At 43.4% G+C, this 27,492-nt stretch overlaps 3 protein-coding genes across 5 annotated transcripts in view; 2 read left to right on the plus strand and 1 right to left on the minus strand.

Moving 5' to 3' along the window:
* Nucleotides 1-27,492, minus strand: part of RIMKLB (ribosomal modification protein rimK like family member B) — a 130,498-nt gene that overhangs the window by 79,104 nt on the left and 23,902 nt on the right. The window lies entirely within an intron of this gene.
* Nucleotides 1,440-2,438, plus strand: LOC116760948 (histamine N-methyltransferase-like). Its single transcript, XM_032646538.1, is given in 1 exon segment — nt 1,440-2,438. A coding segment is annotated over 1 exon segment (897 nt). The 5' UTR covers nt 1,440-1,502; the 3' UTR covers nt 2,400-2,438.
* Nucleotides 18,457-27,488, plus strand: AICDA (activation induced cytidine deaminase). Of its 2 annotated transcripts, XM_032646543.1 has the most exons (5): nt 18,457-18,789; nt 23,676-23,823; nt 26,116-26,389; nt 26,875-26,990; nt 27,394-27,488. In XM_032646543.1, the coding sequence occupies exons 1-5, from the start codon at nt 18,782-18,784 to the stop codon at nt 27,445-27,447; spliced, it is 600 nt and encodes a 199-aa protein (XP_032502434.1). In that variant the 5' UTR covers nt 18,457-18,781; the 3' UTR covers nt 27,448-27,488. The 2 variants fall into 2 exon arrangements, with proteins under 2 accessions (XP_032502434.1, XP_032502433.1); XM_032646542.1 differs by lacking the exon at nt 18,457-18,789 and having other exon boundaries at nt 23,590-23,823.

The raw sequence follows: 27,492 nt of genomic DNA on the forward strand, positions 1-27,492 counted from the left end.
TTAAAGAAAATTCTCTTTCCCCCTTGAATGAAGAAGTTCTGGAAATTCAAGCGTGCACTCTACTCTCTAAAAAGAGCTCCTTGCACACTCTCTAAGTATTCATTTGACTCAGATGGTGCAAACCCCAAGCTGTCTCCCCACTTTTGATGACCTCAAGCAGTGCGTGTTGCCAGCCACAAGCTCGTCCCTCCCCTGCCTCGGGCACTCGTGGTGAAAGCTGATTTTAGCCAAATACTTTACACCTGGTCAGAGGTGCAAGCAACTGGCAGTCTCTTAAGGTTCACCTTCCTTCCGTACTGAAGCAGCTGTAACACAGTTAAGAGAGACATCTGAGAAGAAACAGAAGTTGGAGGAGTACCAGATAAGGGGGATAAGGAGATGGCAGAGGGATGATGGGTTGACATCAGAGCAGGGGAACCCGGAGGCTCTGGGAATTCACAAATCTGTCTGGGAGAAGGGAATTTGCAAAGTGTGGTGAAGAGGACCCGAGTTCCATACCGATCCATCTGGAACCTTACAGGGTAGAATGAACATCAGAAGCACAGTGGAGGTGGGGCAGGGCTGTGCTTAGAGTTTAGTCAAATTCAGAGAGGCAAAGATTAGGTTAAAAATACAACACTCCAATAAAAATTGAAATCCTTGGGACTTCCCTGGTGGCGCAGTGGTTAAGAATCCGCCTGCCGATGCAGGGAACATGGGTTCTATCCCTGGTCTGGGAAGATCCCACGTGTCGCAGAGCAACTAAGCCTGTGCGCCACAGCTACTGAGCCTGTGCTCTAGAGCCCACGAGCCACAACTACTGAGCTCGGGAGCCACAGCTACTGAAGCTCGCGTGCCTAGAGCCCATGCTCTGCAACGAGAGAAGCCACCGCAATTGAGAAGCCCGCGCACCACGACAGAGAGTAGCCCCCGCTCGCCACAACTAGAGAAAGCCCACGCGTAGCAACGAAGACCCAAGGCAGCCAAATAAATAAATAAATAAAAACTTTAAAAAATTGAAATCCTTGTGTGTTTTAGCATTTTTCACTAACTAAACACCAGCGAAAGTGACTTGACTTTCTCTGTGGTAGAGAGAGGAACAGGTGGCCAGGTTTTTTTTTGTTTTTTTTTTTCTAAAAACCAGTCAACCAGAGCCAGAAGTGGTGTCAGACGACAACTTCTGGGCAGAACCCAAGATGGAAAAGCAAATGTTGTTTATATAAATAGAGGTGCAGAGCCCATAACTTCCTGTTGACAAAATGAGCTTCACTTCACCTCAAACCCTCAATGGTTTTAAAAATAGCTGATAGTCACTTAGTAACGAGCTTTGCAAACCCAGCCTCCCCAGCACGTTAAATTCAAAGCAGGGCTTTTTTGTGTGTGTGTGGGTTTTTTTTGTTTTCTGTTTTTTTTTGGATAGAAACTGGTGCGGGTGAAGAGAGAAAGAAGGAACTGGGAAGAGAAGGAAGGGAAGAGGGAAGTTAGACCTCCCTTCCCTCCTTGTCTTTCTCGGAAAACCAAACATGGCATCTTCCATGAAGAGCTTGTTTTCTGACCACAGCAGATATGTTGAATCTTTCCGGAGGTTTCTCGACAATTCCACGGGGCATCAGCAATGCTGATACTGCTATTGCATGCAGCAATTCATGGACGAGAAGCTGCCGGGCATAATAGCAAGGATTGGAGACACAAAATCTGAAATTAAGATTCTAAGCATTGGTGGAGGTGCAGGTGAAATTGATCTTCATATCCTCTCCAAAGTGCAGGCTCAATACCCAGGAGTTAGTATAAACAATGAAGTTGTTGAACCAAGTGCTGAACAAATCACCAAGTACAAAGAGCTTGTAGCCAAGACATCAAACCTCGAGAACATAAAATTTACTTGGCATAAGGAGACATCACCTGAATATCAAAATAGAATGATGGAGAAAAAAGAACCTCAGAAGTGGGACTTTATTCATATGATTCAGATGCTGTATTATGTAAAAGACATCCCAGCCACCCTGAAATTCTTCCATAGTCTCTTAGCTACCAGTGCTAAGATTCTCATTACTCTTGTGTCCGGAACCAGTGGCTGGGACAAGCTATGGAAAAAGTACAGGTCTCACTTACCCTGGGATGACCTCTGCCAGTATGTCACGTCATCTGACCTCGTGCAGATGCTGGACAAGTTGGGGATTAAGTATGAGTGTTATGACCTTCTGTCCACCATGGACATATCTGACTGTTTTAATGACAGCAATGAAAATGAAGACCTGCTTTGGGATTTTTTGACAGAAACCTGCAACTTTAGTACAACAGCACCACCTGATCTCAAAGCAGAAATTATGAAAGATCTTCAAGACCCTGAATTCAGTGTAAAGAAAGAGGGAAAGGTTCTTTTCAATAACAGTCTGAGTTTCATAGTGGTTGAGGCATAATACCCCCCATGAGAATGTACTCAAATACTATAGCTTGAACAATTTGGATCATTCACTTATTTGTGTATTAAAATTATAAATATATCTCATAACGTAAACAGAGCATTTTCTCTGATATGTAAAATCTAGAAAATCCCAAGATATTCTTGGACTTCCACGTGGAATCATATATGACACTGCTGGTCTTATCCCATCCCTTCTATCGGTAAAGAGACTACATGCTGTCTACATACCACCTAATCTGGAAAAATGAGACAACTAAGTTTCACGGGCTTATTGACAATAAAATCCTTTCCATTTGTTGATTATAATGGAATTTCCTGGAATACTAATAAAATACGTGCTATGGATTTTTAAAATAAAAAAAAATAGCTGATAACGTGTTTTTTTTTTTTTTTCTTTCAATTTGTCCAATCACTTTCAGTAAGATTCTAGCTTTTTCTTAACTCAGGGGTCCTGAAATTCTTTTCTCTGTCTCTGGTGTTTTCCTCTTTCATTCCCTTTTCCTTTTTTCTGTGTGTTTACCCAGCCATAAATCTGTACTCTGTAGTTTTGGGGAGTACATTATCGGAGTTCCATACCAATCAATAAGGGTTGAACTCGGAATGATCTCATACATTTGTGAGACTCACCTCCCCCCAACTCTTTTAAAAAGTAATAGCTGCACTTTGAGCAAGTATAAGGAAATATTTTAATGGAAAATAACCCGAATTATACTTAAGGGGTTGATGGGCATTGAGGTGTCAACTGTGTCATTATATGTTTTCCTAATATGTTGTTCTGTCCCAAATGGTCAAACACAAGGAGTTACAAAGAAGGGTAGTGAGAACTGCATAGAAAAACACTCATATATTCATTCATTCTTGAAAATGGGTAAGATTTAGGGGGAAAAGGAAAATAAAGTAATATAAATACAAATCAGCCTATGAAAATGTGTAATATCAACATCAAAATCAATGTGAAAACAAACAAGTACTTCAAAGATGTTCATATAGGGTTTCCCTGGTGGCGCAGTGGTTGAGAGTCCGCCTGCCGATGCAGGGGACACGGGTTCGTGCCCCGGTCCGGGAGGATCCCATATGCTACGGAGCGGCTGGGCCCGTGAGCCATGGCCACTGAGCCTGCGCGTCCGGAGCCTGTGCTCCGCAACGGGAGAGGCCACAACAGTGAGAGGCCCGTGTACCGAAAAAAAAAAATAAAAAATAAAAAAATGTTCATATAAAATCATGCATGGCAGCTCCTTAATTGGCTTTAAGAGAAACCAGTTTGTTTGTTGGAAGGTGAGCTATAACCTAATTGTGTTAAACAACTATGCTCTTTTCTCTGCCATTAGCTACCCAGCATCGAAAGACCTGACAATGTGTAATAAATTGATAAGTACAATAATTCATAATTAAATTTAATTATGAATGATTACAATTCAGAAGAATCACAGTATGTTCTAATGACATAGGACAAGAATAATTTCTCTTGCCATCTAAAAACAAAAAACTAAAAATTATATCATCTAAACACAGGGTATCTAGACCCTAAATCAGGTGCTATTTGTATCATCCTGTTTGTTTCAAGTAATATAAAAGAACTGACATTGGTTTCCGGGCCAGTCCTGATGTAGCACCCACGTTGTGTGGTCCTAAGGTAATAACCTCTGTCGTAACTGTAAATTGGTGGTGATACATCTGCCTTATGAGTGGTTCTGGGGATTAACAAGACCATGTATTCTAAGGTTTGGCGCCTGTAAGACTATTATGTAGTAAAACTATGGGACTTTTTTCCTAGTTAAGCCGATTGGTTTCTCCCTAACTGTCCTTTGACTCTCCTTTCTTTCTCTTGTGACAAAGTGAGATCACCCTTGCGGATTAGCTTTTGCGTGGAGAGGTATGGAAGCCTGCTAAGGGTGTACAATGCCACCGATGCTAGTTTCTCAACAGTTTGAGCTTCCTCATTTAAATTTAATTTTTTAAGTATCCAAAAATCTTTTAGCAGGGCAGGTTCGTTTTTGTAGCAGCGGCTGGCGGGTCGGCCTCTGGCGCTTGGAGAGCAGACAGGATGGGTGGAGCTGTGCGGTGTTCCCTGGGCCTCGCCCAGACACCTGGACACTTTGCAACCCTTGAGAGGACTGGAGGGCAGGACGGTGCCGCAGCTCTTGGGGGAGTCCAGGGCCGGGTGATGGAAAGTAAGGATCTCGCCTCTGGCCTTGGGGATGCAACTCTGGGCGCGGCTGCTCCCCTGAAGCGCACACCTGAACTTTGGGCAGGTGTGCATCATCAGTTTGGGGGTTATACTGAGACACGCGCATCGTCAGGTATAACTCCCATAACCACAGCCATTCTGTCTTCCCAGTCAGGAAACTTCATCTTCCCGACCATCCAGGAAAGGGACAGGGGCAGCTGGTTAGAGCAACTCATAAAAAACGTCTTCAGCACAACTTGGCTGAAGGTGGGGTTGGTTGGCCAGAAACCTGTACAGCTTGACAAACAGCCTTCGGGAGATGTCCTGGCCTCGAGCTCCCGGCCCTAAACTCTTCGGTCCTTGCTGTGGCCAAAGTTCCCTCGCATGTTGGAGCCTACTGCTCTGCCAGCTGTTTTGTCTGTTCATTCATTTTAACAAACATCACTATTTCATTTTGAGAGTGACCCTGTGAGGTGGGCAGCAGAGGGATCATTATTCCTATTTTTCAGACAGGGAACAAGGTTTAGAGAAATGAAGAGCCCCACTGACTGGATAAAATTTAGTGTGGCAGAACCATGCCTGAACTAAGTTCTAAAACTTAGGTTAATGCTCATTCAGTTGCAAAAGGAAAACTCAATAACATCTTGTTTAGAAATCAGAGGTAGTCTACTAGCTTGCTAAAGGCTTGTAAGGGAATCTAGACTGCAGGCGACCGTTTTGCTTTCATACACCACACACACTACCCAGCCACTGTGCTTCTCTGGAATTTTGTGGAGACAGCCACTAGTTGTGAGCCATGGATCTGGTTAGAAGAACGTGGGAGAACGTGCAAAATGCCAAAGATGGTCATGTTTTTCCTCTTCTCAGAAGGATGGAGAATTAGTTTAGTCAACCTTTTCATCATGGTTTCTTTGATTTCTTCAGGAAATTGAGAAAGTGTTTCAGAGCACAAACACTGTGCTAGGCCACATGGGTGCCAATCCTGACTCCATCATTGTGAGCTTAACCCTTCTGTGCCTCAGTTTCCTCATCTGTAAAAGGAAAGCACAATGTCTTTGAACCTATTTTAAGATCAAATGAATTAGATGTTTAGAATAGCACTTGGGGGACTTCCATGCTGGTCCAGTGGTTAAGAATCCGCCTTCCAATGCAGGGGACGCAGGTTCGATCCCTGGTCGGGGAACTAAGATCCCACATGCTGCGGGGCCACTAAGCCCGCACACTCTAGAGCTCGCAAGACGTAACTACTGAGCCCGAGCCCACTGCAATGAAAGATGCCGCAATGAAGAGCTCATGTTCCACAACTAAGATCCGATGCAGCCAAATAAATAATTTTTTTTTAAGAAAAGAAAGAACAGCACTTGGCACATAGGCCCCCATGTCAGTGTGAGTCATTATCTTTAGGTCAACAGCTTTTGAGCCTGGCACAGCGCTGGGGATACAAAGATGAGTAAGACATGGTCTCTTCCATCAGTGAGATTAGAGCAGCGTCTTTATTACTCAACTTGTTTCTACTTTCACCTCTTACAATGGCACATGTTTTCTTTTCAGCTTTTATTTTTGATCAGAGATAACGCAATGCTTTAACTTATACTGTGTTTCCTCTTGTTCAGGGACAGAGAGATGCTTAAGTTTGTACAGTCCCACCCATAGCCTTCAGTTCCCTGTAAGCACCATGTAAGCAACTGAATTTCCCATTTCTGTCTGGGTTCTTTCTTCCCATTCCCGTTTCTATTCTTTCTTCTCCTCTGTTCCAGGGTATATATCACCTTTGCCTCTCTTATTACGGACTTTCTCCTCTGCTTTCACATACTAACAGCTGAGAGAATACCCATCATCACTCTCACCCTTTCTCCGGGTGTTCAGCCCCTTGAAGTCTCTGAATTAATCAGGACTCTTAAAATTTTTTATTTAGGTGAAATTCACATGACATAAAAATAACCATTTAGGGCTCCCCTGGTGGCGCAGTGGTTGTGAGTCCGCCTGCCGATGCAGGGGACACGGGTTCGAGCCCCGGTCTGGGAGGATCCCACATGCCGTGGAGCGGCTGGGCCCGTGAGCCATGGCCACTGAGTCTGCGCGTCCGGAGCCTGTGCTCCGCGGCGGGAGAGGCCACAGCAGTGAGAGGCCCGTGTACCACAAGAAAAAAACCATTTAAAGTATAAAATTCAGTGATATTTAACGCATACATTGTTGTACAACTACCCCCTCTATCTACTTTGAAAACTTTTTCATCACCCTGAAAAGAAAATCCCATATCCATTAAGCAGTCACAACTATTCCCTGCTCCCTCAAGCGCCTGAATAACCATCAGTCTGCTTTCTGCCTCTCTGGATCTATCTACTCTGGGTATTTCATATAAGTGGGATCATACACTGGGTGGCCTTTTGTGTCTGCCATAATCAGGATTTAAGGTTATCTGTACAGGACATAAGTTACTAATAGGAAGAACTTCTACTTTACTTTTTATGTTGTAGCCATACCTCCTTTAAGGAACCTGTGGATGGAGGTCTAAAGTAACCAGGACATGTGAGAGGCAGGGCCATGCTGAATAAAGTAACCAAGGTGCTGAGTGTACTGAGTTTCTAATTGCGCTGAGGAAATTGACTCTTCCTGTCCTCTGGTAACAAACTGAAGAGATCTTGGTGGTGCGTTTAGCCAATGTGTGGATGGGTTGGGGGTGGTGAAAAACATGGGGGTCTTAATGCAGGGAGGAAACCAGGTTCACACACTAAGGAATTTGGGACTATTTGATATCAAGTAGCTGTTTCTCAAATCTCAAAGATACTGAATTTAGTTAAATCAACAGGTGATGTGGGAACTTCCCTGGTGGCCCAGTGGTAAAGAATCCACCTTCCAATGCAGGGGATGCGGGTTTGATCCCTGGTCAGGGAACTAAGATCCCACATGCCACGGGGCGACTAAGCCCGCATGCCACACTACAGAGCCCGCGCACTCTGGAGCCCACGCCACAACTAGAGAGCCTGTGCACCACAGCTACTAAGCTCTGGAGCTCACCCACCACAACTAGAGAGGAGACTGTACACCGCAACGAAGGATCCCCCGTGCCGCAACTAAGACCTAATGCAGCCAAAAATAAATAAATTAAATAAATAATTTTTTTTTAAAAAGAAAAGGCTATGTGATATAATTAGTAGTGATGGAATGATTATTGCAGAAGGCAGTGATCAACACAGATTTTCAAAAAAGGTGAGATCCAAGGAGGAAGAATTTGCCAATATGGTGCCAGGGCTTCCTAGAGGGGATAATCTGATACCAATGAGTGTTGGTCACTAGACAGAGTAGAGAATAGCAGTGCTGCAGGTAACATTTAATCTGTTATCCTTACTTCAGAACCTGTCCCTTATTCATTTTAGAGCTGTTTTTATCAAGATTATCTCTACCAGAACTTCCCAGGTGGTGCAGTGGTTAAGAATCCCCCTGCTAATGCAGGGGACAGAGGCTCAATCCCTGATCCGGGAAGATCCCACATGTTGCAGAGCAACTAAGGCCGTATGCCACAACTACTGATCCTGAGCTCTAGAGCCCGCGAGCCACAGCTACTGAGCCCCGCGAGCCACAGCTACTGAGCCCATGTGCCACAAATACTGAAGCCCGCGTGCCTAGAGCCCGGGCTCTGCAACAAGAGAAGCCACCGCAAGGAGAAGCCCTCTCACCGCAACGAAGAGCAGCCCCTGCTCACCACAACTAGAGAAAGCCCACGCACAGCAACGAAGAACTCATGCAGCCCTAAATAAATAAATAAATAAATAATTTTTTAAACAAAAGATTATCTCTACCAATGAAATCACATCACTGCTTATACTACGTCACTGAGCAAACAAATACTATGGAATTTGGTCTTGGGAATACACATACCCGCAAAGAGAAAGACCTGCGTGTTATTTGGAGTACTTCTCATTTTCCCTGGCATTTCAATTGCTTACTAAGTAAGCAAACAAACACATCTCACACGCGCGCACACACACACACACACACACACACACACACTTTTTCAAAAGTATATAAAGTCACATAATCATAGAATTTTACCACTGGGGAAGACTTCAGAGGTCTACTAGGCCAATGTAAACCAACTACCTGCTTGGAATTAATGGGTGTTTGTTGAAAAGGCAGAGTCCTGGGCTGCACTCCAGAATCACTGAGTCAGAAAAAATCTGCAGGGATTAAACACTGGAACATGCAATTTTATACACTTGCTCAAAGTATGAGAACCTCAAAATTATGCACTCATATTTTATTGCTAATCAGAAAATTTTGAACCATGGGAGGAGTTAACTTTGATGACAATAATTTATTTTTTCAAGTATCTGGCCTCCTTAATATTATCAGATATTAGAAGATACTACTATTTTTTAAATTGTATTTTATCTATTTATTTATTTGGCTGTGTTGGGTCTTTGTTGCTGTGTGCAGGCTTTCTCTAGTTGGGGTGAGCGGGGTCTACTCTTCGTTGCAGTGTGCGGGCTTCTCATTGCGGTGGCTTCGCGTTGCAGAGCCCAGGCTCTAGGCACACAGGCTTCAGTAGTTGTGGCACACGGGCTCAGTAGTTGTGGCTCGTGGGCTATAGAGCACAGGCTCAGTAGTTGTGGCGCATGGGCTTAGCTGCTCCGCAGTATGCGGGATCTTCCCAGACCAGGGCTCAAACCCGTGTCCCCTGCATTGGCAGGTGGATTCTTAACTACTGCGCCACCAGGGAAGTCCCTAGAAGACACAGTTTTATAAAAGTAGTTGTTCTTATGGCATACCTTCCCTGCACTAGGCCACATGCAGAGCCACTGATTTTAAATGGTTTTTAGCAATCATAAGATAATGATTTCAACTCTTTGGGCCTCAGTGCTCACATCTGAAAATTGAGATAATAGTTCCTACCTCTTAGACTTAAGTGAGATAATATATGCAACATGCTTAGCACAGAACCTGGCATAAATTAAGTGCACAAAAAAGGTTAGCTATTATTACTATTATTTATTCACATTTTATACATGGGGAAACTAAAAAACATATGGCATCAGGCAACACCCAAAGACAATTCACTAGGAAATGGTGGAGACAGAATTCAAGTTTTCATATGTTTGATTACAGAAACCTAACTTTTTATTCTTTCTTTTATGTGTGTGATCAATGAAGCTTTGGTTAATGTTCCCATCAAAAATAACTCTTTTAGACCTTTGACCAACCCCAGGCTTTTGATGAATATTTATTTGTTCTCTCAACCTCGATAAGTCCTGGCCAGCTGCACAGCAGAAGCCGAGTGAGTAATTCCTGTATATGTCCCTCAACTTCTTCATACCCCCAGAGAAATTCAGTAATATGCCTGGCAGTAAAGTGAGAAAAACAAAAATTGGGAAATGCAGAAGTTGAAGCACTCCAAAAACCACACTTTAACCCACGTGGAAACCTTTTTGGGCTCTTTTCAAAAACAACAAAGTATCATATTGAACAATCTACCTGGTGTCCAGAAATAGTGGTCTGGGGAGTCATTGTCTGAGCATCTCATCTCTCAGACACAGGAATGGATACCCTGAAGAATTCCCAGGGGGCCTTCTGGCCTCACACACTGGCCATAACGAAACCCCACCACCTTGTTTTGTTCTTCTCATGAAGGTTACCCATGGTGAAGTCCAGATGTCCAAGACTTAACTCAGCCACCAGAGGCACAATTTCCAAGTCATGTTGTTTCTGTGGTTTTTAACTTTTCAAGAGAAGTTGGTGAGGGGAGAGGGTAGTTAGTAAGGAAAATAACTTTCAAAATAGCTGAAGGAAACCCCACAAAATTGTTTCTTTTAATCTCACTAACTCCAAATCTCTAGGAATGAAAAATGCTATTGTCATCATAAGAGATGTATTTTTCTTTCCTTTAACAGAAGAAAGGTGAGCAGGAACAATAGATTTCTGAGAAATAAAGTTATTTCCTTATGCTGGATGAATCATGCCTCTTTAATAATTTTTTTACAGCCATTATGCAAGTTATTTAAGTCTCCATTTTGTTAGAAAGCATTCCTTAAGCAGCTTATATGAACTGTGAATGTCATCTCATTTTTATCTGTCATTATTTTTTGTTATGAGCCATCACTCAAACCAGAATAAGCTACTTGTTACTAAAACATAGGAAGCCCATTCCTACAGTCCTGCCTTTGTTTATGTTTTCCGCCCCTTGGAGAGAGGATGAGAAATTTTATCAAGCATATTCATGTATTCCAGATACCTTGCTTTCTCACTCACACAGTAAAGCTAAGTAGATTCTTGGAATGACTTTGCGAATAATTCTTTCCCAACGTCCTGTGTTTCACAGGTGAAAGGTCCAGCTGTAGGGCCCAAGTCTATCTTCAAGACTGTTCTCCAGAAACTCTCTGCTCTGTACTCTTTATTTATTAAAATTTTATACATTCATCAGAGTCTCAATCAAGAACTAGGTCTAGGGCTTCCCTGGTGGTGCAGTGGTTAAGAATCCACCTGCCAATGCAGGGAACACGGGTTCAAGCCCTGGTCCGGGAAGATCCTACATGCTGTGGAGCAACTAAGCCCGTGGGCCACAACTACTGAAGCCCACGTGCCACAACTACTGAAGCCTGCGAACCTAGAGCCTGTGCTCTGCAACAAGAGAAGCCACCGCAATGAGAAGCCCGTGCAGCGCAACGAAGAGTAGCCCCCGCTCGCCGCAACTAAAGAAAGCCCATGCACAGCAACAAAGGCCCAACTCAGACAAAAATAAATAAATTTATAAAAGAAAAAAAAAAAACTAGGTCTATTATGAAGCTTTAGATTATGGAGTCTCTCCTTCCTCTGAGCCCATGCCACCGAGTGGACAATGGTGTCCTGTTAATGGGATTAAACAAGAGGGTAGGAGACCACTGTTTGGGATGCTTTAGCGAAAATTCTCTACAAAGAATTGTGGAATCATTGGTTCTCTATTTGTTTTTCCCATTAAACTGTCCTATAAAGAAGAGTAAAAATAAGAAATGCTGAGTATCTGAGGCTATAATCTCAAACCGCCCCCCATGTTGGGCTGAAATTTCCCTGGAATCTATGTTTTCTCTTTTACATGATCCTCTATTTACCTGTGCGTCTGCCAGATGTGGGCTTACTCTCCATATGGGGAGAATAAAAATTGTTGAAACCTTCCATGTCATGAGGAATTTTACTTTTTAAATGGGGGTGATAGAGGGTAATGGGGAAAAGCATAAGTGTAAGGAAAACTAACATGCATATAATATTCTACTCTAAATAATTTTAAATACAAACACCATTTTCCCCATATCTTTGGAAAACTTTTATGCTCTAGGATAACATGACCTGTTTATCTTGTAGTTTTGACCTACTCCCTGATATATTGCCATGTACTCGAATTTAGGTGTAAAGATATGTGCATCCCATTTTGAGAAGCACAGGGCTAGATGAACGCTAAGGTCGCTTCAACTTTGAGATGCTATGATTCTGTCATTTTTATTTTAGTCTTTTATTGACATTTAATATTTTTATATTGTCATTTTAAGTATTGTCTATTTTATTTTTATTTATTTATTTGGCTGCATCGGGTCTCAGTTGCAGCATGCAGGATCTTTCGTTGCGACACATGGGCTCAGTAGTTTCAGCACGTGGGCTCTACAGCACACAGGCTTAGTTGCCACATGGCATGTGGGATCTTAGTTTCCCAACCAGGGATCGAACCCGTGTCCTCTGCATTGGAAGGCAGATTCTTAACCACCGGACCACCAGGGAAGTTCCAGTATTGTCTATTTTAAAGTTTAAACAAAATTATAAATTCCTTTAACTATAATGTGCATAACTGTTCCCCTTCAAAGCTCAGCTTTCTCATAATAGTCCTTCAATAAATATTGAATGAATTTCAGTTTTCAAAGATGCTTTTTTTCTTTTTGCGGTACGCGGGCCTCTCACTTTTGCAGCCTCTCCCGTTGCGGAGCACAGGCTCCAGACGCGCAGGCTCAGCGGCCATGGCTCACGGGCCCAGCCGCTCCGCGGCATGTGGGATCTTCCCGGACCGGGGCACGAACCCGCATCCCCTGCATCGGCGGGAGGACTCCCAACCACTGCGCCACCAGGGAAGCCCTGCTTTTTATAAATTACTTATAGAAGCACTTTTTGAGTTGCCCCCAAAGGGATAGAACATCAAAACAAACACAGTAGATATTTTTTCCTCCCTAGCACCTTCATTTTCAAGTACTGGATATCTAAAACATTTGTGTATGTTGGAGAGAATTTTCTTTATGTAGCCTATACACTGAAAAGTAAGATTTTCAAAACAGGAGATAGGATACAAAAATGTACATTGACTGTTTTGTGTTTATTAGATTCTGCCAACCCTATCAAATCTAATTTATAAAATAGAATAAATATCTACAGATAATTCTGCTTTGGAAACTAATTTGGAGGAACTGACTTGATGGCCACCTTTCTCTATTCTCTCCCATACTGCCTGGGTCTTGTATGTTTCCCAATATGTAGTGTTTTATTTCTCTTTGCTGCCTGGCTAAGACTCACGTTCCATCATTGAACTGAGAGATGGGAAAACATTCTGGCTAAAAGTGGCCAACAGAGACTCTTGACAAAACAAAGAGCTCCAAAGTCCATGCTTCAATTAGATTTAGATTTAATTACTCACTAGGCCAACAGCCTACATTTTCTATGTGGGAGAGAAATTGTATCATTTTTAGATTGCACAAACAATCCGTCAAGTTTCCTGACATATGCAGCCAAACCCAATTTTAAAGACACAGTAATATGGGGGAAAAACCCCTCTGTGCAGCTCTGAGGAAGTTTCCTAAACTGATATCGTCAACGGATAATATCTGCAGGGTTGATTTTACCAGCATGACAGCATTGCATGGGTTTTGAAGTAAGGCTGACCATAAAAAGGAATGAAGGTCTGCTGCATGCTATAACACGGATCAATCTTGAAAACATTATGCAGAATGAAATAAGGCAGACACAAAAGGACAAAGATTGCACGTTTCCACGTATGAGTGTTTAGAATAGGCAAATTCATAGAGATGACCAGGGGTTGGAAGGCAGAGGGAATGGTGAGTTTTGGCTTAATGATTATGGGTTTTCTTTTTGGGGTCATGAAAAGTTTTGGAAACAGATAGTGGTGATGGTTGCACATTATGAATGCAGTTAATACCACTGAATTGTGCATTTAAAAATGGTTGGACTTCCCTGGCAGCCCAGTAGTTAGACTCTGTACTTCCACTGCAGGGGGCATGGGTTGGATCCCTAGTTGAGGAACTAAGATCCCACATGCCACGCACAGTGCAGCCAAGGCGGGGGGGGGGGCGGGGGGGGAAGGTTAAAATCCAAGAAACCAAACCAAGCCAAAACTAAACAAAAGAGAAGCATGTGCATTATCAATGGGCCTATTTCTGGCTGGAACAAAAGGTCATAATTGGAAAAGAGAGAATATACAAAAGGAGCTGATACAGTTTTGCCTAATCACGTGAAGTTACCACCTGCGGTATCAGTGAGGGGTCTTCCCACTGGGGCAGCTAGGAAATTTTTTTCTAGTTTTTGGATTTAGAGATGTTACCATCTCTGAGAATTAATATTTATTATTTGGAAGGGTGTGTGTGTGTGTGTGTTGTGTTTGTGTTATTCTCTGGACAATCGGTTGATAATAGGATAAAAATGCAACTCATATCTGAGGAAACAAAGGATCACATTTTTACATGCCCTTGTATGATCCCACCTTGTCTTCTGCTGAGGAACTTTAGTTTTGTTTTTTTTGGCTGTGCTGCAGGGCTTGTGGGATCTCAGTTCCCCCCACCAAGGATTAAACCCGCACCCTCGGCAGTGAAAGTTCTGGCAGTGAAAGTCCTAACCACTGGACGGCCAGGGAATTCCCTTCAGAAGAATTTTGAAAACTCTCCGTCCCTATGTTCCTCACTCACCTGTTCATGCCAAAGGTGACCATCTCCTGTCTTTCTGGTGCCCTGAGGAATTATTCCACAGATAATTAGACTTGGAGAAAAGAATGTATAGAGAGGAAGCTTAGATCCCTGGGTGAGAATAACCCATGACAACACAGCGAAGGGTTTTATAACAGAGGAGTGGACGTGAAGACAGGGGAGCAAGGCTAGGAGTGGGGTTTGGTCATGAGCACAGCTCCTGTGTAGAGTTTAATTCCTTGCAAATATTCAAACTATAAAAAGCTATAATTAATGTATCGATGTATATGACAATGAATTAATGTATGTGACTTCTCTTTCTCTCACATGTATCATTCCCTTTGGCTCTCCAAACTTCGGTAAAACCTGCTGTACCTTGGGACTTCCCTGGTGGTCCAGTGGTTAAGAATCCACCTTCCAAAGCAGGGGACGAGGGATCGATCCCTAGTCGGGGAACTAAGATCCCACGTGCCGCGGGGGCAACTAAGCCCATGCGCCCCAGCTAGAGGGCCCGCATGCTGCAACTACTGAGCCCGCGTGCCGCAATGAATGATCCCGCGTGCTGCAACTAAGACCCCATGCAGCCAAATAAAGAAATAAATATAGAAACCTGCTGCACCTTTACAATTTAGTGTGGTTGTACTGGAGGAAAGTCACTGTAAAGGGAAGTGAGGCTTGCCCCACATTCAATCCACCCTCTCTCTCCCAGAGAGCCCTTTAGAGTGAACTAGCATCATGCCATCCCCCTCTGGGGACCCACACTGGAGCAAAGAATTCGTAATCCAGAGAATCAGTGACCTTGATCACAACTCAGGAGCTTACAAGAGAATTCCCCCACCACCAGTTTTCCTAAATTTGTCTAGCTTGTATTTAAAGCCTTGGCACAAACCTAACCATAATAAGAATTCAAAGCATTAGCTGTTATTTGAATTAATGCTCACTTCAGAAATTCCCCTTAAAGTTCTGGTATAGATGGGTGAGGACAGGTGCAGGACAAATAGGGAAGGGTAGAGTTCTATGGTTTAACAAAGGATGTGATTAGAAAGTTTCTGAGTTGGGCATGAAATGCAGAGAGGAAACAGCATCTACTCCCTTCCCTCTAGAATCTAAAAAGGATCTTGACTGAGAGGAGAGCTATCACCACCTCCCAACCAGGAGTGCTCTCACCGGTCCCTCGGCCAGTTAGGTCTCTTGTTATGAGATGTGTACTTTTCTTTCATATTAAACATCACTGTTTTAATTATATATTTACATGTGAATGCAATTACTTAATTAATGTCTCTTCCCCACTTGAATTTAACTTCCATGAGATCCTTACTGGTTTCATTCAACACTTTTTTCAGTGTCTATTATACCAGGTACTATGTACTTTTTCTCCATGTGGGTAAAAAAGAAACAGACCAACAAATCCTCCTGTCATGGACCTAAGGCTCAATGAACGTAGACAATACTGTATTTTAAGTGATGCGTGCTAAAGAGAAATATACATTAGGAAAAGGGAAAACGAAAGGTCAGGATGATGGGATATAGTTGAAATTTTAGATATGGGACAAGAAAAAGCCTCAACTACGAGGGAGTATTTGAGTAAAGATAAGGGATCAGGGCTTCCCTGGTGGCGCAGTGGTTGAGGGTCCGCCTGCCCATGCAGGGGACGCGGGTTCGTGCCCCAGTCCGGGAAGATCCCACATGCCCCGGAGCAGCTGGGCCCGTGAGCCACGGCCGCTGAGCCTGCGCGTCCGGAGCCTGTGCTCCGCAACGGGAGAGGCCACAACAGTGAGAGGCCCGCGTACCGAAAAAAAAAAAAAAGATAAGGGATCAAGCTGTAATAATATACAGGGGAATAGCATTCCAGGCAGAAGGGCCAGCAAGTATTCTTTGCTCCTCTGTGTTCTTTGTGCAAGCAAGGAGAAAGGTATGGCAGGGGCAGGTGGTAGAGGATCTGGTGACCGACTGTAAGGATGTTGGCTATTATTGAGAAAATGAGGGACCATGGAGAGTTTTGAGAGCAGAGAGACGTGAACTAAAATATTTCAGGGGACTCCCCTGGTGACGCAGTGGTTAAGACTCCAGGCTCCCAATGCAGGGGGCCCGTGTTTGATCCCTGATCAGGGAACTAGATTCCACATGCATGCTGCAACTAAGAGTTCGCATGCTACAGCTAAGGAGCCCGCCTGCCGCAACAAAGACCCGACGCAACCAAAATAAATAAATAAATTTTTAAAATTAGAATAAATAAATTAAATATTTCGGAAGGATTGCTGTGCAGAGAACACTCTGTAATTGAAGAAAGGAAGACCAGTTGAGAGGCTGAATGTAACCATCCAGGTTGTTTAGACCTGGTGGTGGTGAAAGTGGTCAGTGAACAGGATTTGGGCATGGGATTGACTTATTTTTTTAATTTTTTTTTTATATTGGAGTATAGTTGATTAACAATGTTGTGTTCGTTTCAGGTGTACAGCAAAGTGATTCAGTTGTACATATACATGTATCTGTTCTTTTTCAAATCCTTTTCCCATTGAGGTTATTACAGGATATTGAGCAGAGCTCCCTGTGCTATACAGCAGGTCCTTGTTGGTTATCTATTTTACATATAGCAGTGTGTACATGTCAATCCCAAACTCCCAGTCTATCCCTCCCTGCCCCCACCCCCAGCCTTCCCCCTGGGCATGGGATTTAAAAGGAAGAGAGCAATCAAGAAGACGGCCAGGTTGGCCTGAGCAATGGGAAGAATGCCGTTGCCATTGATGCCGTGGAGACAGGGAAGGCAGCAAAAGGAGCAGGTTATATGTTGGGAGAGAGAACAGGTGCTCAGTTTCAGCCATGCCTGAAATGCTCATCAGACATCCAGATGGAGAGGCTGAGGTGGAAGACAGACATACTTGCCTTTAATTCAAGGGAGAGGTCCAGCCTAGAACTACAGATTTGGGGGATCATCAATGTATAGATGGTATTCAAAGCCTTGAGGCAGGAAGAGAGCAGGAACCCTTGCTGCTTTGCTCACTATTGTAACACCAGCACAGTTTCTATCAACTAGTGGGTTTCTACTGAATGAATAAATAGAATGCATATGGCCTCAGGTAGGAGGGAGAAGCAAAATCTTTAATAGACCAGCTTGCATGAGGGAAGGAATTTAAAGCCTCTTATTTGAAAAGCCCGACCTGTTTTCCAAGTTCAGTGCAGTCATTTACATGCTGATTCTGATGAAATACATCGGTTTCTTTTTGTTCTTTGAGATGCTGCTGCTTCTGACTTTAAATTAGAATATGGCTTCCATGTTTGTGGAAAACATGGCTTCTGCAAAAATCCTTTGGTGTAATCATCTAGTCTTCTAGCAATTCTTGTAAAGCAATCAAAGAAGCGGTTTGGGAAGCAAAATCTCTGTCCTATATAACTGGGTTTACTTGCCCGGCCACAAAGCAGGAGCAGTTAGTGCTGGTCTCTACTGAGACTCAGAGATGCTGTGTAATTAAATGAGGGAAGAGATGCTTTTGGCTGATGGAACGCAAGATGTCTTTAAATAAATGCTACAGGCTTCCCTGGTGGCGCAGTGGTTAAGAATCCGCCTGCCAATGCAGGAGACGCGGGTTTGAGCCCTCGTCCAGGAAGATCCCACATGCCACAGAGCAACTAAGCCCATGCGCCACAGCTACTGAGCCTGCGCTCTAGAGCCCGCAAGCCACAACTACTGAGCCCGTGTGCCACAATCACTGAAGCCCACGTGCCTAGAGCCCGTGCTCCACAACAAGAGAAGCCACGGCAATGAGAAGCCCGCGCACCGCACCGCTCGCTGCAACTAGTGAAAGCCCACGCGCAGCAACGAAGACCCCACGCGGCCAAAACTAAATAAATTAAATCAATAAAAAATTATAAATAAATAAAGTTACTATGATTATTATTATACTTCTAAAATTAAAGATATCACTTTACCATGATTACAATTTACAAACTGACTACTCCTCCCGTCTCCTGATCTATATTACCTGTGGAGCGTGGACTGGACTTTTAAAGAGGCAGCCCTAAAGGAACCTATGCATTAGGCAGAGTGGCCCTCAATCATTTTAACTATGTGATTTGGCCTGTGAAAACCCCGCCCATCTTCACTGGACCCACACAGGAGGAAGGCTGCCTGGTGGTGGTAATGTTGTTGTGGGGAGGGGCGTAAAGGACTGAGTTCAGATTTGAATGTGTAGGGCCCATGCACTGTCAGCCAGAGCAGCAGCAGTGCTGGAGGAAAGCTTCCCTTCCTAAGACTTTCAGGGAGCCAAGAAAGCCACGCTGGAGTCCACCATGGACAGGTAAAGCAGCCGGCTCGTGGGTGGTTGTGTTTGGCCTTCCTCTCAGAGCAAATCTGAGTAATAAGATGGGTAAACTCTCCCCTTCTCCCCTGGCACTGTCTGACTCACAAGATCTGCTTGGTCAAGATGCACATTTATTTTTCTAGTTCTGTCTCATCTTCTGTTCAGATCTTAACATGCTTTCCACCCAACTGTCTCTTTCTCTTTTCTTCCCATAGTCAAAAGAACTTTTATGCACTATGTATTGACTTGTCCTTGCAGTTAGAACTAGTTGATGGTAGTAATATGAACCAAGCAAGTGTTAAGAGACTGAAATCATGAAAAGCTCATAGCAATACTATACTAACAGTAGTGGTAACTAATCATTCTGTAAACATTCAACTATGAAACCCCTTGAAGAAAAGCTTTACTAGGGAGACTTTACTGAATAATTACACAGTCAAGAAATTATTTTTTAAATGTCAATATTCAAAATTAATTGCTTGCAGGTCACTACGACTCTGTCTACTATTATAAGGAGATAAATCAGTCAAGCAACTTATTTAATATTAAAGGCCCAACTGTTAGGCAGTCAAATGGTATTTATTATTTACCTAGTCTTTCCATTTCTTCAGACATGACTTAACTTACTTCTTCAGTGTGTCTTTTGTAAGATTTTCACAATGTCTTCACATGAAGTTTATGACAAGTATGTTATTATCATAGAACTTAATCTATTCCTATTTTTGATGATTGCAAATGTAGGAAAATTTACACCTAACCCATACTTTATCTCAAATTAATTCTTTTACAAAGAATTTAAACTACAGAGCTAAGAATCTTAAGGGTAGATTCAATGTCCTTCAGAAAACTGAGGGCAAAAATGTCAAATGTCAGCTCAGTTTACAGTGAGATTTTGAAAACTAATCTGAGGTAAATGAGAAAGAAAAAAGTCTCAGCGGAGATACTTGTAAATAATGAAATGCAAAGCAATGGTAAAATCAGAGCTGCAATTCAGAGAAAGTCAGAGAAGGCAAAGGAGGTGAAATTCAACAGGAGAAAAAGGGAAATACGTGATTTTCATTAAGGAAAATATATCTGCAGAGCACAGTAGTAATGGCACACGGCGGGAGAGGGTGACCTTGTCACGATTATTTTTAACCCATTTGTCTCCGGTTTGCATTGCTGGGGATGCAGCCAGTGTTCTGCCTCAGGGAACACAGCTGTCCTGCGCAGCTGTCAACCTGCAGGCCTTACAGACTGTCTCTGCTGAGTCCTCCGTACACTTAAGAGAAACCAGAGGAGCATAGGGTGCTGGAAATAGGCCCCCAGCTATAGTTAAGGAAAGTGAGGGATCAAGATAGTTAATTAACAAGGCCATAGTCATGCAATTCACTTCACTGTGACTGGTAACTTCTGACGGAAACAGAGCTACTGTATTTTCATGTGGGGTGGGAGAGAGAAGGCTATCTGAATCCCTTAGTCTATGTCCTGTTCTTTCTTGTACTCCCAGGACACTTTTTTACTCCTCATGGGAACAGGGCTCCCACACCACCCGCAGTGCATCATATAGTTCCCCTTCCTCCACTTCTCATCCACACACTCCAGGAAGACAGGTTAAATGTAAAAGGAATTTACTGGTATAGATTATGAATATGAATTATGAATGAATAAGATACGAAGAGATTATGCTTAATCTATTTAAAACTGGGCCCGAAAGAGAGAATGTTTTTTCTTCCACTCCAGTATTTATTAAGCATGTATTCGGCTGATGTGCTATGCTGGGGCTGATTATGTTAATTATTTAACAATCGTAATAGTAACAGAGGTAGTGCTGTGGTGATCACCGTGTAAATTATTATCACTTTAAAATAAAGCCAATTGGGCTTCCCTGGGGGCGCAGTGGTTGAGAGTCCGCCTGCCGATGCAGGGGACACGGGTTCGTGCCCCGGTCCGGGAGGATCCCACATGCCGCGGAGCGGCTGGGCGTGTGAGCCATGGCCGCTGAGCCTGCGCGTCCGGAGCCTGTGCTACGCAATAGCAGAGGCCACAGCAGTGAGAGGCCCGCGTACCGCAAAATAATAATAATAATAATAAATTAAATAAATCAATTAAATAAAGCCAATTATTATTAGATCTTTGTTAGCATCCATTTCGGATTCCTGTCAAATGTGCATTTTTAATTCTAAAAATCTGATTGACTAATTTTTATATGGTTTCACATACGTAATGTATAGACTGGTGATTTAGATGTATCACCATCTCTGCCTCAGGATTTAAAGTGGATTCCAGGGACTTCCCTGGCAGCCCAGTGGTTAAGATATTGTGCTTCCATTACAGGGAGGACAGGTTCGATCTCTGGTGGGGGAACTAAGATCCCACATGCCCTGCAGCATGGCCCAAAAAAAAAAAAAAAAAGTGGATTCCAATAACCTTCATGTGTTGAGGAAGACATTCAAATTGCAACAGCTTTAAAAATCTCCAGCACTTGTTTATCTACTTAATAAGAGTGACATTTGAGAACTTGACTTCAGGGTCTATCTCATGTATTTCATTATTAAAATATCAATAATCAACGTATGTCCATACAAAGACTAGTACATCAATGTAGAAGCTTTATTCACAATAGCCCCAAAATGGAAACAATCCAAACGTCCATCAACAGGTGAATGACTAAACGAAATGTGCTGTATCTAAGCCATGGAATATTGCTTTGCTGTAAAAAAGAACAAACTATACTGATACATGCAACACCAGGAATGAATGTCACAGTCATAACATGCTTAGTGAAAGAAGTCAGACACAAAGGAGGAAATAATGTGTGCTTTATATGAAATTCTAGAAAATAATTTATAGTTGCAGAAAGCAGTTTAGTGGTTGCCTGGGAGGGAGGGGAAGAATTGACTGAAAAGTTGGGTGAGGAAACTTGTGGGAGAGGGGTGCCCTGAAAATGTTCTGTATCCTGATTGTGGTAGCAGTTTTGGGTGTTTACATCTGCCAATATTCATAGAATTGTACATTTTAAATGGGCGAAGTATGTAAATTATACCTCAATGTAAAAAAAATTGAAAAAAGTTTCAATTCTCTTGCCAGCAAACCGTATTCAAATTACTGACTAGGTCATTACTTTGACAAGTCCTCTGCACTTCTGCTCAGTGCCACTAGGTGGCAACATTACCTCCACAGATTAGATAAGTACATTTCTGGAAAAGTCCAAGGACAAAAACCAGGGACACTCACTCCTGATGCTTTGGTATCAACCGCACTGTATAGCTTGTGGTGTGTTTACAACCACAAAGAAACTTGTGTTAGAGAGCATTTCCACAAATTCAACTCAATTTAGTGCTTATGATATGCAAGACACTGTGCTGGGAAACAAAGAGCAATCTGTCCCTCCCCTAACCCGCCCTGCACATACACACACACACACACACACACACACACACACACACACACACACACCCCGTGTGTGAAGAACATTGCAAAATATTTAGGTTATATTGCAAATTTACACAGGAAATCAGCCTAATCTAAATCCTGTAAAGACACGCCTATAAAAAAGACTAGAATGAAAAACGTAAGTATATTAACAGTAATTATCATTAGATAGTATGTCTAATTATCACTAGATATAGTGGTTAAGCATTTAAAAATTTTTAACTTTCTACTTTTTAGTAGTATGCAAGTTGACATATTTTTAAAAAGTATGACTCAAAAAGTAACACTTCCTGGCTCAAAGCACAGAAATTCTAATTGAGGAGACAGATGTAGCAATCAATTGATAACAAAGGTTGAATGCCTTGATAAGGATAAGCGGAGAACAGTAGGAAACTACGGGAGGGTTTTTTGTTTCTGTTAATGTTCGATTTTGCCTAGAAATTTTGGCATAGTGGCAGTGAGAAAGGTCTGAAATTGTGGTTAAGGCTTTGAAGGATGGGTAGGTTTTGCCCAGTGGAAAAAAAGGCAGGGAAGCTTGCAGTCAGGTGGCTGGAAAGAAAAGACTAGTGCTAGGGGTCCTGCTGCAGGCATGGCGGGGAGGCTGAAGTGATGCGGAAAAGAGAAAATACTAGGAAACGAGGCTAGAAGTGTCGATTGATGTCCAAACGTAAAAGCTTTACTGCATTAAAGAGTTTGGAGTTTATTCTACCAGCGGAAGTTAGGGGCTTTCCGGTATCAGAATGACAGGCCCACACCTGGGCTTTTGTGAGATCTCTCAGGCACCTCGTGGAAAATGTTATTTTGAAGGGACTGCGGGCAGAGAGACCAGTTAAGAGGTCAGGACAGTGGATAAAGGGAAAGATTAGAGCTTGGACTGAAGCAGAGAACAGAGGAAGTAGAGCAGGAACAAATCCAGAAATATTTGAAAGTTTGACTCAATAAATTTAGATGATTAATAAATTAATTCAATATGAGGAGTGAAGGAGAATCAAAAATGATTCCAAGCTTTTAGCCTGGTTACCTGGGACGGAAAGTCGGTAGGAGAGGAGAGGCAGCTCAGGAGAGGGCAATTTGGGAATACTGTGCTAACCCCGTGAGTTAGAGGTCCATGTTGGACATTTAGATAGAGATTGGAGGGGAAACCTGAAAAGATCACTATGGGACTGGGGAACAGGTTTGTAATTCCAAGTTATCAGCATCTAGAAGGCAGCCATGGGAGGAGCCTGTCCTGTGAGCACGTATGGCTTTGGGTTTCTTGCTGTCTCAACTGGTCTTAAATATAAGCATGATAAGGGGGTTGTAATGGATTCCAAGCTCAGTAAGTCTCAGGCATCCAACAAAGGGAAGCAAGCGCATCTCCTTTGGTTTGGCCCAAGTATTACAGATTTTTTTAAAAAAGCTGAAGGAGAGCCAGGAGTGACCAGAGGATCAGCGATGCTCCCGCACTTCCTCCCTCCTCTCACCCACAGCCTCCTGATGAAGAGGAGGAAGTTTCTTTACCACTTCAAAAACGTGCGCTGGGCTAAGGGCCGCCATGAAACCTACTTGTGCTACGTGGTGAAGCGGCGGGACAGCGCCACCTCCTTCTCACTGGACTTCGGGCACCTTCGAAACAAGGTATCAATTAATACCTGCTTCCCAAGCAGGGCATTTTTAGAGTGGTACCACTTTCAGCCTGTTTCATTTGTCTCCGCTAGATTCCTCAAATCTCTTTTTTACATATCCCTGCAACCACAACAGAAATACCCCAAAGGGTGTCATTTAATGTCCTCCCCAGTCATGCTGAGCACATCAAGGCCACACCTTGCTTCAATGCCAAGAATAACTGCCCCAAAACGTCCTCTCCTTTCCCCAGCATCCAAATTGCCTTTAAGATTAAAGAAGATATCCAAAGAAAGAGGCTTTTGATTTGGAGGAATATATACAGCTCATTCAAGCTGAATTTTAAATGTGGAAAAACAAACTGCGGCTTTAGAATTTTAAAAAATTAAGGAAGAAAAATTTAGGAAAAATTAATGACTCCATTCTGTCTTCCAAATGAGTTCTATTCCTTCCTGCTCACCTAGATCAGAGGCCAGTAAGTACATACGTAATAGTGAGCCTCAGAAAACTTAGGGAAGCCATTAATTAAAACTTGAAGACCAGAGAATTACATTTCCAAGAGACTTCTTCACCAAAACCCAGATGGGTTCACATACTCTTCTGCCAATGGATATTTCCTCTCATAACATGCAGTGACATCTAGTCTTGGTGGAATCCCAGGGAAGAATCCATGGGTGGAATGACACTGGCTAGTTTCTAGGGCTAGTTTTACTCTCCAATTTTTTTGGCCTCCATTTGTATTGTGTAAATTATCTCACTGCAATTGTTTTACATTCTAATCTCTTTCCTATTTGGTAATAAGACACATTCTAAACATAGAAAGCTTTTGTGTTAACAACCCTTTCCTTCCCTCTCATTTAATCCTCACAACCAAACTTCATTCCGCTGATGAAGAATCAGGAGATCCCAGAGTTGGGTGACTTGTTTAAGTCACAAGAGTGGCGATGCCAGGAAATGGAACCTGGGTCTTCAGATTCTGGGACTAATGACTTTTCTGCAGTATTAAGGGGACTTGCTGGGAATTCCCTGGCGGTCCAGTGGTTAGGGCTCTGCGCTTCCACTGCAGGGGGCACAGGTTCAATCCCTGGTCGGGGAACTAGGTCCCGCATGCCACATCGCAACTGAGCTCACATGCAGCTACCGATCCAGCATGCCACAAGTAAAGATCCCATGCACCACAACTAAGACCCGGCACAGCCAAATAAAATTTTTTTTTAAAGAGTACATGCCTTAATTTTAAAAGCTTATTGCTAAAAACTGCTATCATCTAAGCTTTCAGAGAATCATAGTGGTAACAAAGATCACTGACCACAGATCACCATAACAAATAAAATAATGAAAAATTTGAAATTTGCAAGAATTACCAAAATGTGACACAGAGACACAAAGTGAGCAAATGCTGTTGGAAAAAAATGATGCTGATAGACGTACTCAAGACCAGGTTGCCACAAACCTTCAAAACGCAAAATATCTGCAAGTCCAATACAGCCAAGCACAATATTATAGGTATCCCTGTATTTAATTGCTCTTAGCCCCAGTGGCGCCTATTACCTCTCTCAAAACAACACTCGGGGACTTTCCCTGGTGGCGCAGTGGTTAAGAATCTGCCTGCCAATGCAGGGGACATGGGTTCGATTCCTGGTCCAGGAAGATCCCACATGCCGTGGAGCCGCTAAGCCCATGTGCCCCACCTACTGAGCCTGCACTCTAGGGCCCACGAGCCACAACTACTGAGGCCGCGCGCCACAACTACTGAAGCCTGCGCACCTAGAGCCTGTGCCGTGCAACAAGAAAAGCGCACTGCAACGAAGGCCCAATGCAGCCAAAAATAATAAATTAATTAATTAATTTTAAAAAAACGACACTCACCTGTCAGTCTCATAATCTATCTCCTAACCCTAAATTTTCTGACCTCCACTTAGTGGTCCAGTGTATTTCCACAATGTTACATCAACAGCCCTTCCAAGCCATTTTCCTTCCCCTCCAAGGAAGAAAAAGGAACTTCACAAACAAAAATGAAATCTGATAGTGTGCTTCTCCTTCATCCACCCAACTCATTCCATCCTCCCCATTCCACAGAGAAGCTGTACGCTTTTCCCTTCCTAGGGCCAAAAGTGCAAAGTGTTTGGGCTCACCACTTACACTGCGTCCTTTCCGGCAGTTGCTTAACCTTCCTGCAACCTAGGACAAAACTGCAGACACCCCAAAAAGATCACCCTGGGAGGGACACGAATTAATGACTGTAAAGCTACCGGCAGGGCAGTCAAGGTCAGTAACCCTCCACTGAGCCCTCTGCTCTCTCCCCAGGCGGGATGCCACGTGGAATTGCTCTTCCTCCGCTACATCTCCGACTGGGACCTGGACCCCGGGCGCTGCTACCGTGTCACCTGGTTCACGTCTTGGAGCCCCTGCTACGACTGCGCGCGGCACGTGGCCGACTTCCTGAGAGGGTACCCCAATCTGAGTCTGAGGATCTTCACAGCGCGCCTCTACTTCTGCGACAAGGAACGCAAGGCGGAGCCCGAGGGGCTGAGGCGGCTGCACCGCGCTGGGGTCCAAATCGCCATTATGACCTTCAAAGGTGCGCAGGGACCTTTCTGCCCGGCTCAGCAAAGCACGGTTTGCAATTCAGATTGGCGTGGGGGGAGGGGGGGGACCAGGGGGGCAGAATTCTGGGAGTTCTGGTTCGCCTTTGGAGCCAAAAGTTATCAACTAGAATTGGAGGAAAAAAACCAATGGCTTGGGACTTCCCTGGTGGCACAGTGGTTAAGACTCACGTGCCCAATGCAGGGGACCCGGGTTCGATCCCTGGTCAGGGAACTAGATCCCACACACATGCCGCAAGTAAGAGTTCACATGCAGCAACTAAGGAGCCTGCGAGCCACAACTAAGGAGCACACCTGCTGCAACTAAGAACCAGCAAGACCAAATAAATATATAAAATATTAAAAAAAAAAAAAAAGAACCAATGGCTTGGACCCAAGCCTTTGGGCGGAGCCAGGGTTTTCTTTCTTTCCTCATGATTTGAGATCTAAGCTATCCCCTTCCCCCTCCTTTTTTTTATAGATTATTTTTATTGCTGGAATACTTTTGTGGAAAATCATGAAAGAACTTTCAAAGCCTGGGAGGGGCTGCATGAAAATTCGGTTCGTCTGTCCAGACAGCTTCGACGCATCCTTTTGGTAAGTTAAGGGCCTTCTTTGCTTCTCATTTTCTTTCTCTCTCCAAAGTCATCTACCCCTGGAGATACTTATACTTCCTTTTCTTATATTTCCTACATTGTCGTGTGTGTTTGTGTGTGTGTGTGTGTGTGTGTGTGTGTGTGTGTGTGTGTGTATTTATCATTCTCTCCTTATTTTTCCTCTGATGAAAACTTTACAGAGCACAGGCTGTAGGCTTCTGTAGTTATGGCGCTCGGGCTTAGTTACTCCGTGGCATGTGGGATCTTCCCAGACCAGGGCTCGAGCCCGTGTCCCCTGCATCGGCAGGGGGATTCTTAACCACTGCGCCACCAGGGAAGCCCCTCTCCCCTTACTTTCTTCAAAAATGTTTACAAAGTCATCCACTCTCTCTTTTTCTCCACAGCCCCTATATGAGGTTGATGACTTACGAGATGCATTTCGTACTTTGGGACTTTAATACCAACCTTCAAGAATGTCACATACAAAGAAATACCTCTGAAGA

Source organism: Phocoena sinus, chromosome 10, assembly GCF_008692025.1.
Source record: "Phocoena sinus isolate mPhoSin1 chromosome 10, mPhoSin1.pri, whole genome shotgun sequence".
Taxonomy (NCBI): domain Eukaryota; kingdom Metazoa; phylum Chordata; class Mammalia; order Artiodactyla; family Phocoenidae; genus Phocoena; species Phocoena sinus.

What these genes read in the sequence shown, in the direction of transcription:
- AICDA (XM_032646542.1), top strand. Translation starts at nt 23,641, where the DNA reads ATGCTCCCGCACTTCCTCCCTCCTCTCACCCACAGCCTCCTGATGAAG. An exon ending in TCGGGCACCTTCGAAACAAG is followed by an intron (nt 23,824 to 26,115) that starts GTATCAATTAAT and finishes CTCTCTCCCCAG; the next exon opens with GCGGGATGCCACGTGGAATT. An exon ending in CGCCATTATGACCTTCAAAG is followed by an intron (nt 26,390 to 26,874) that starts GTGCGCAGGGAC and finishes TTTTTTTTATAG; the next exon opens with ATTATTTTTATTGCTGGAAT.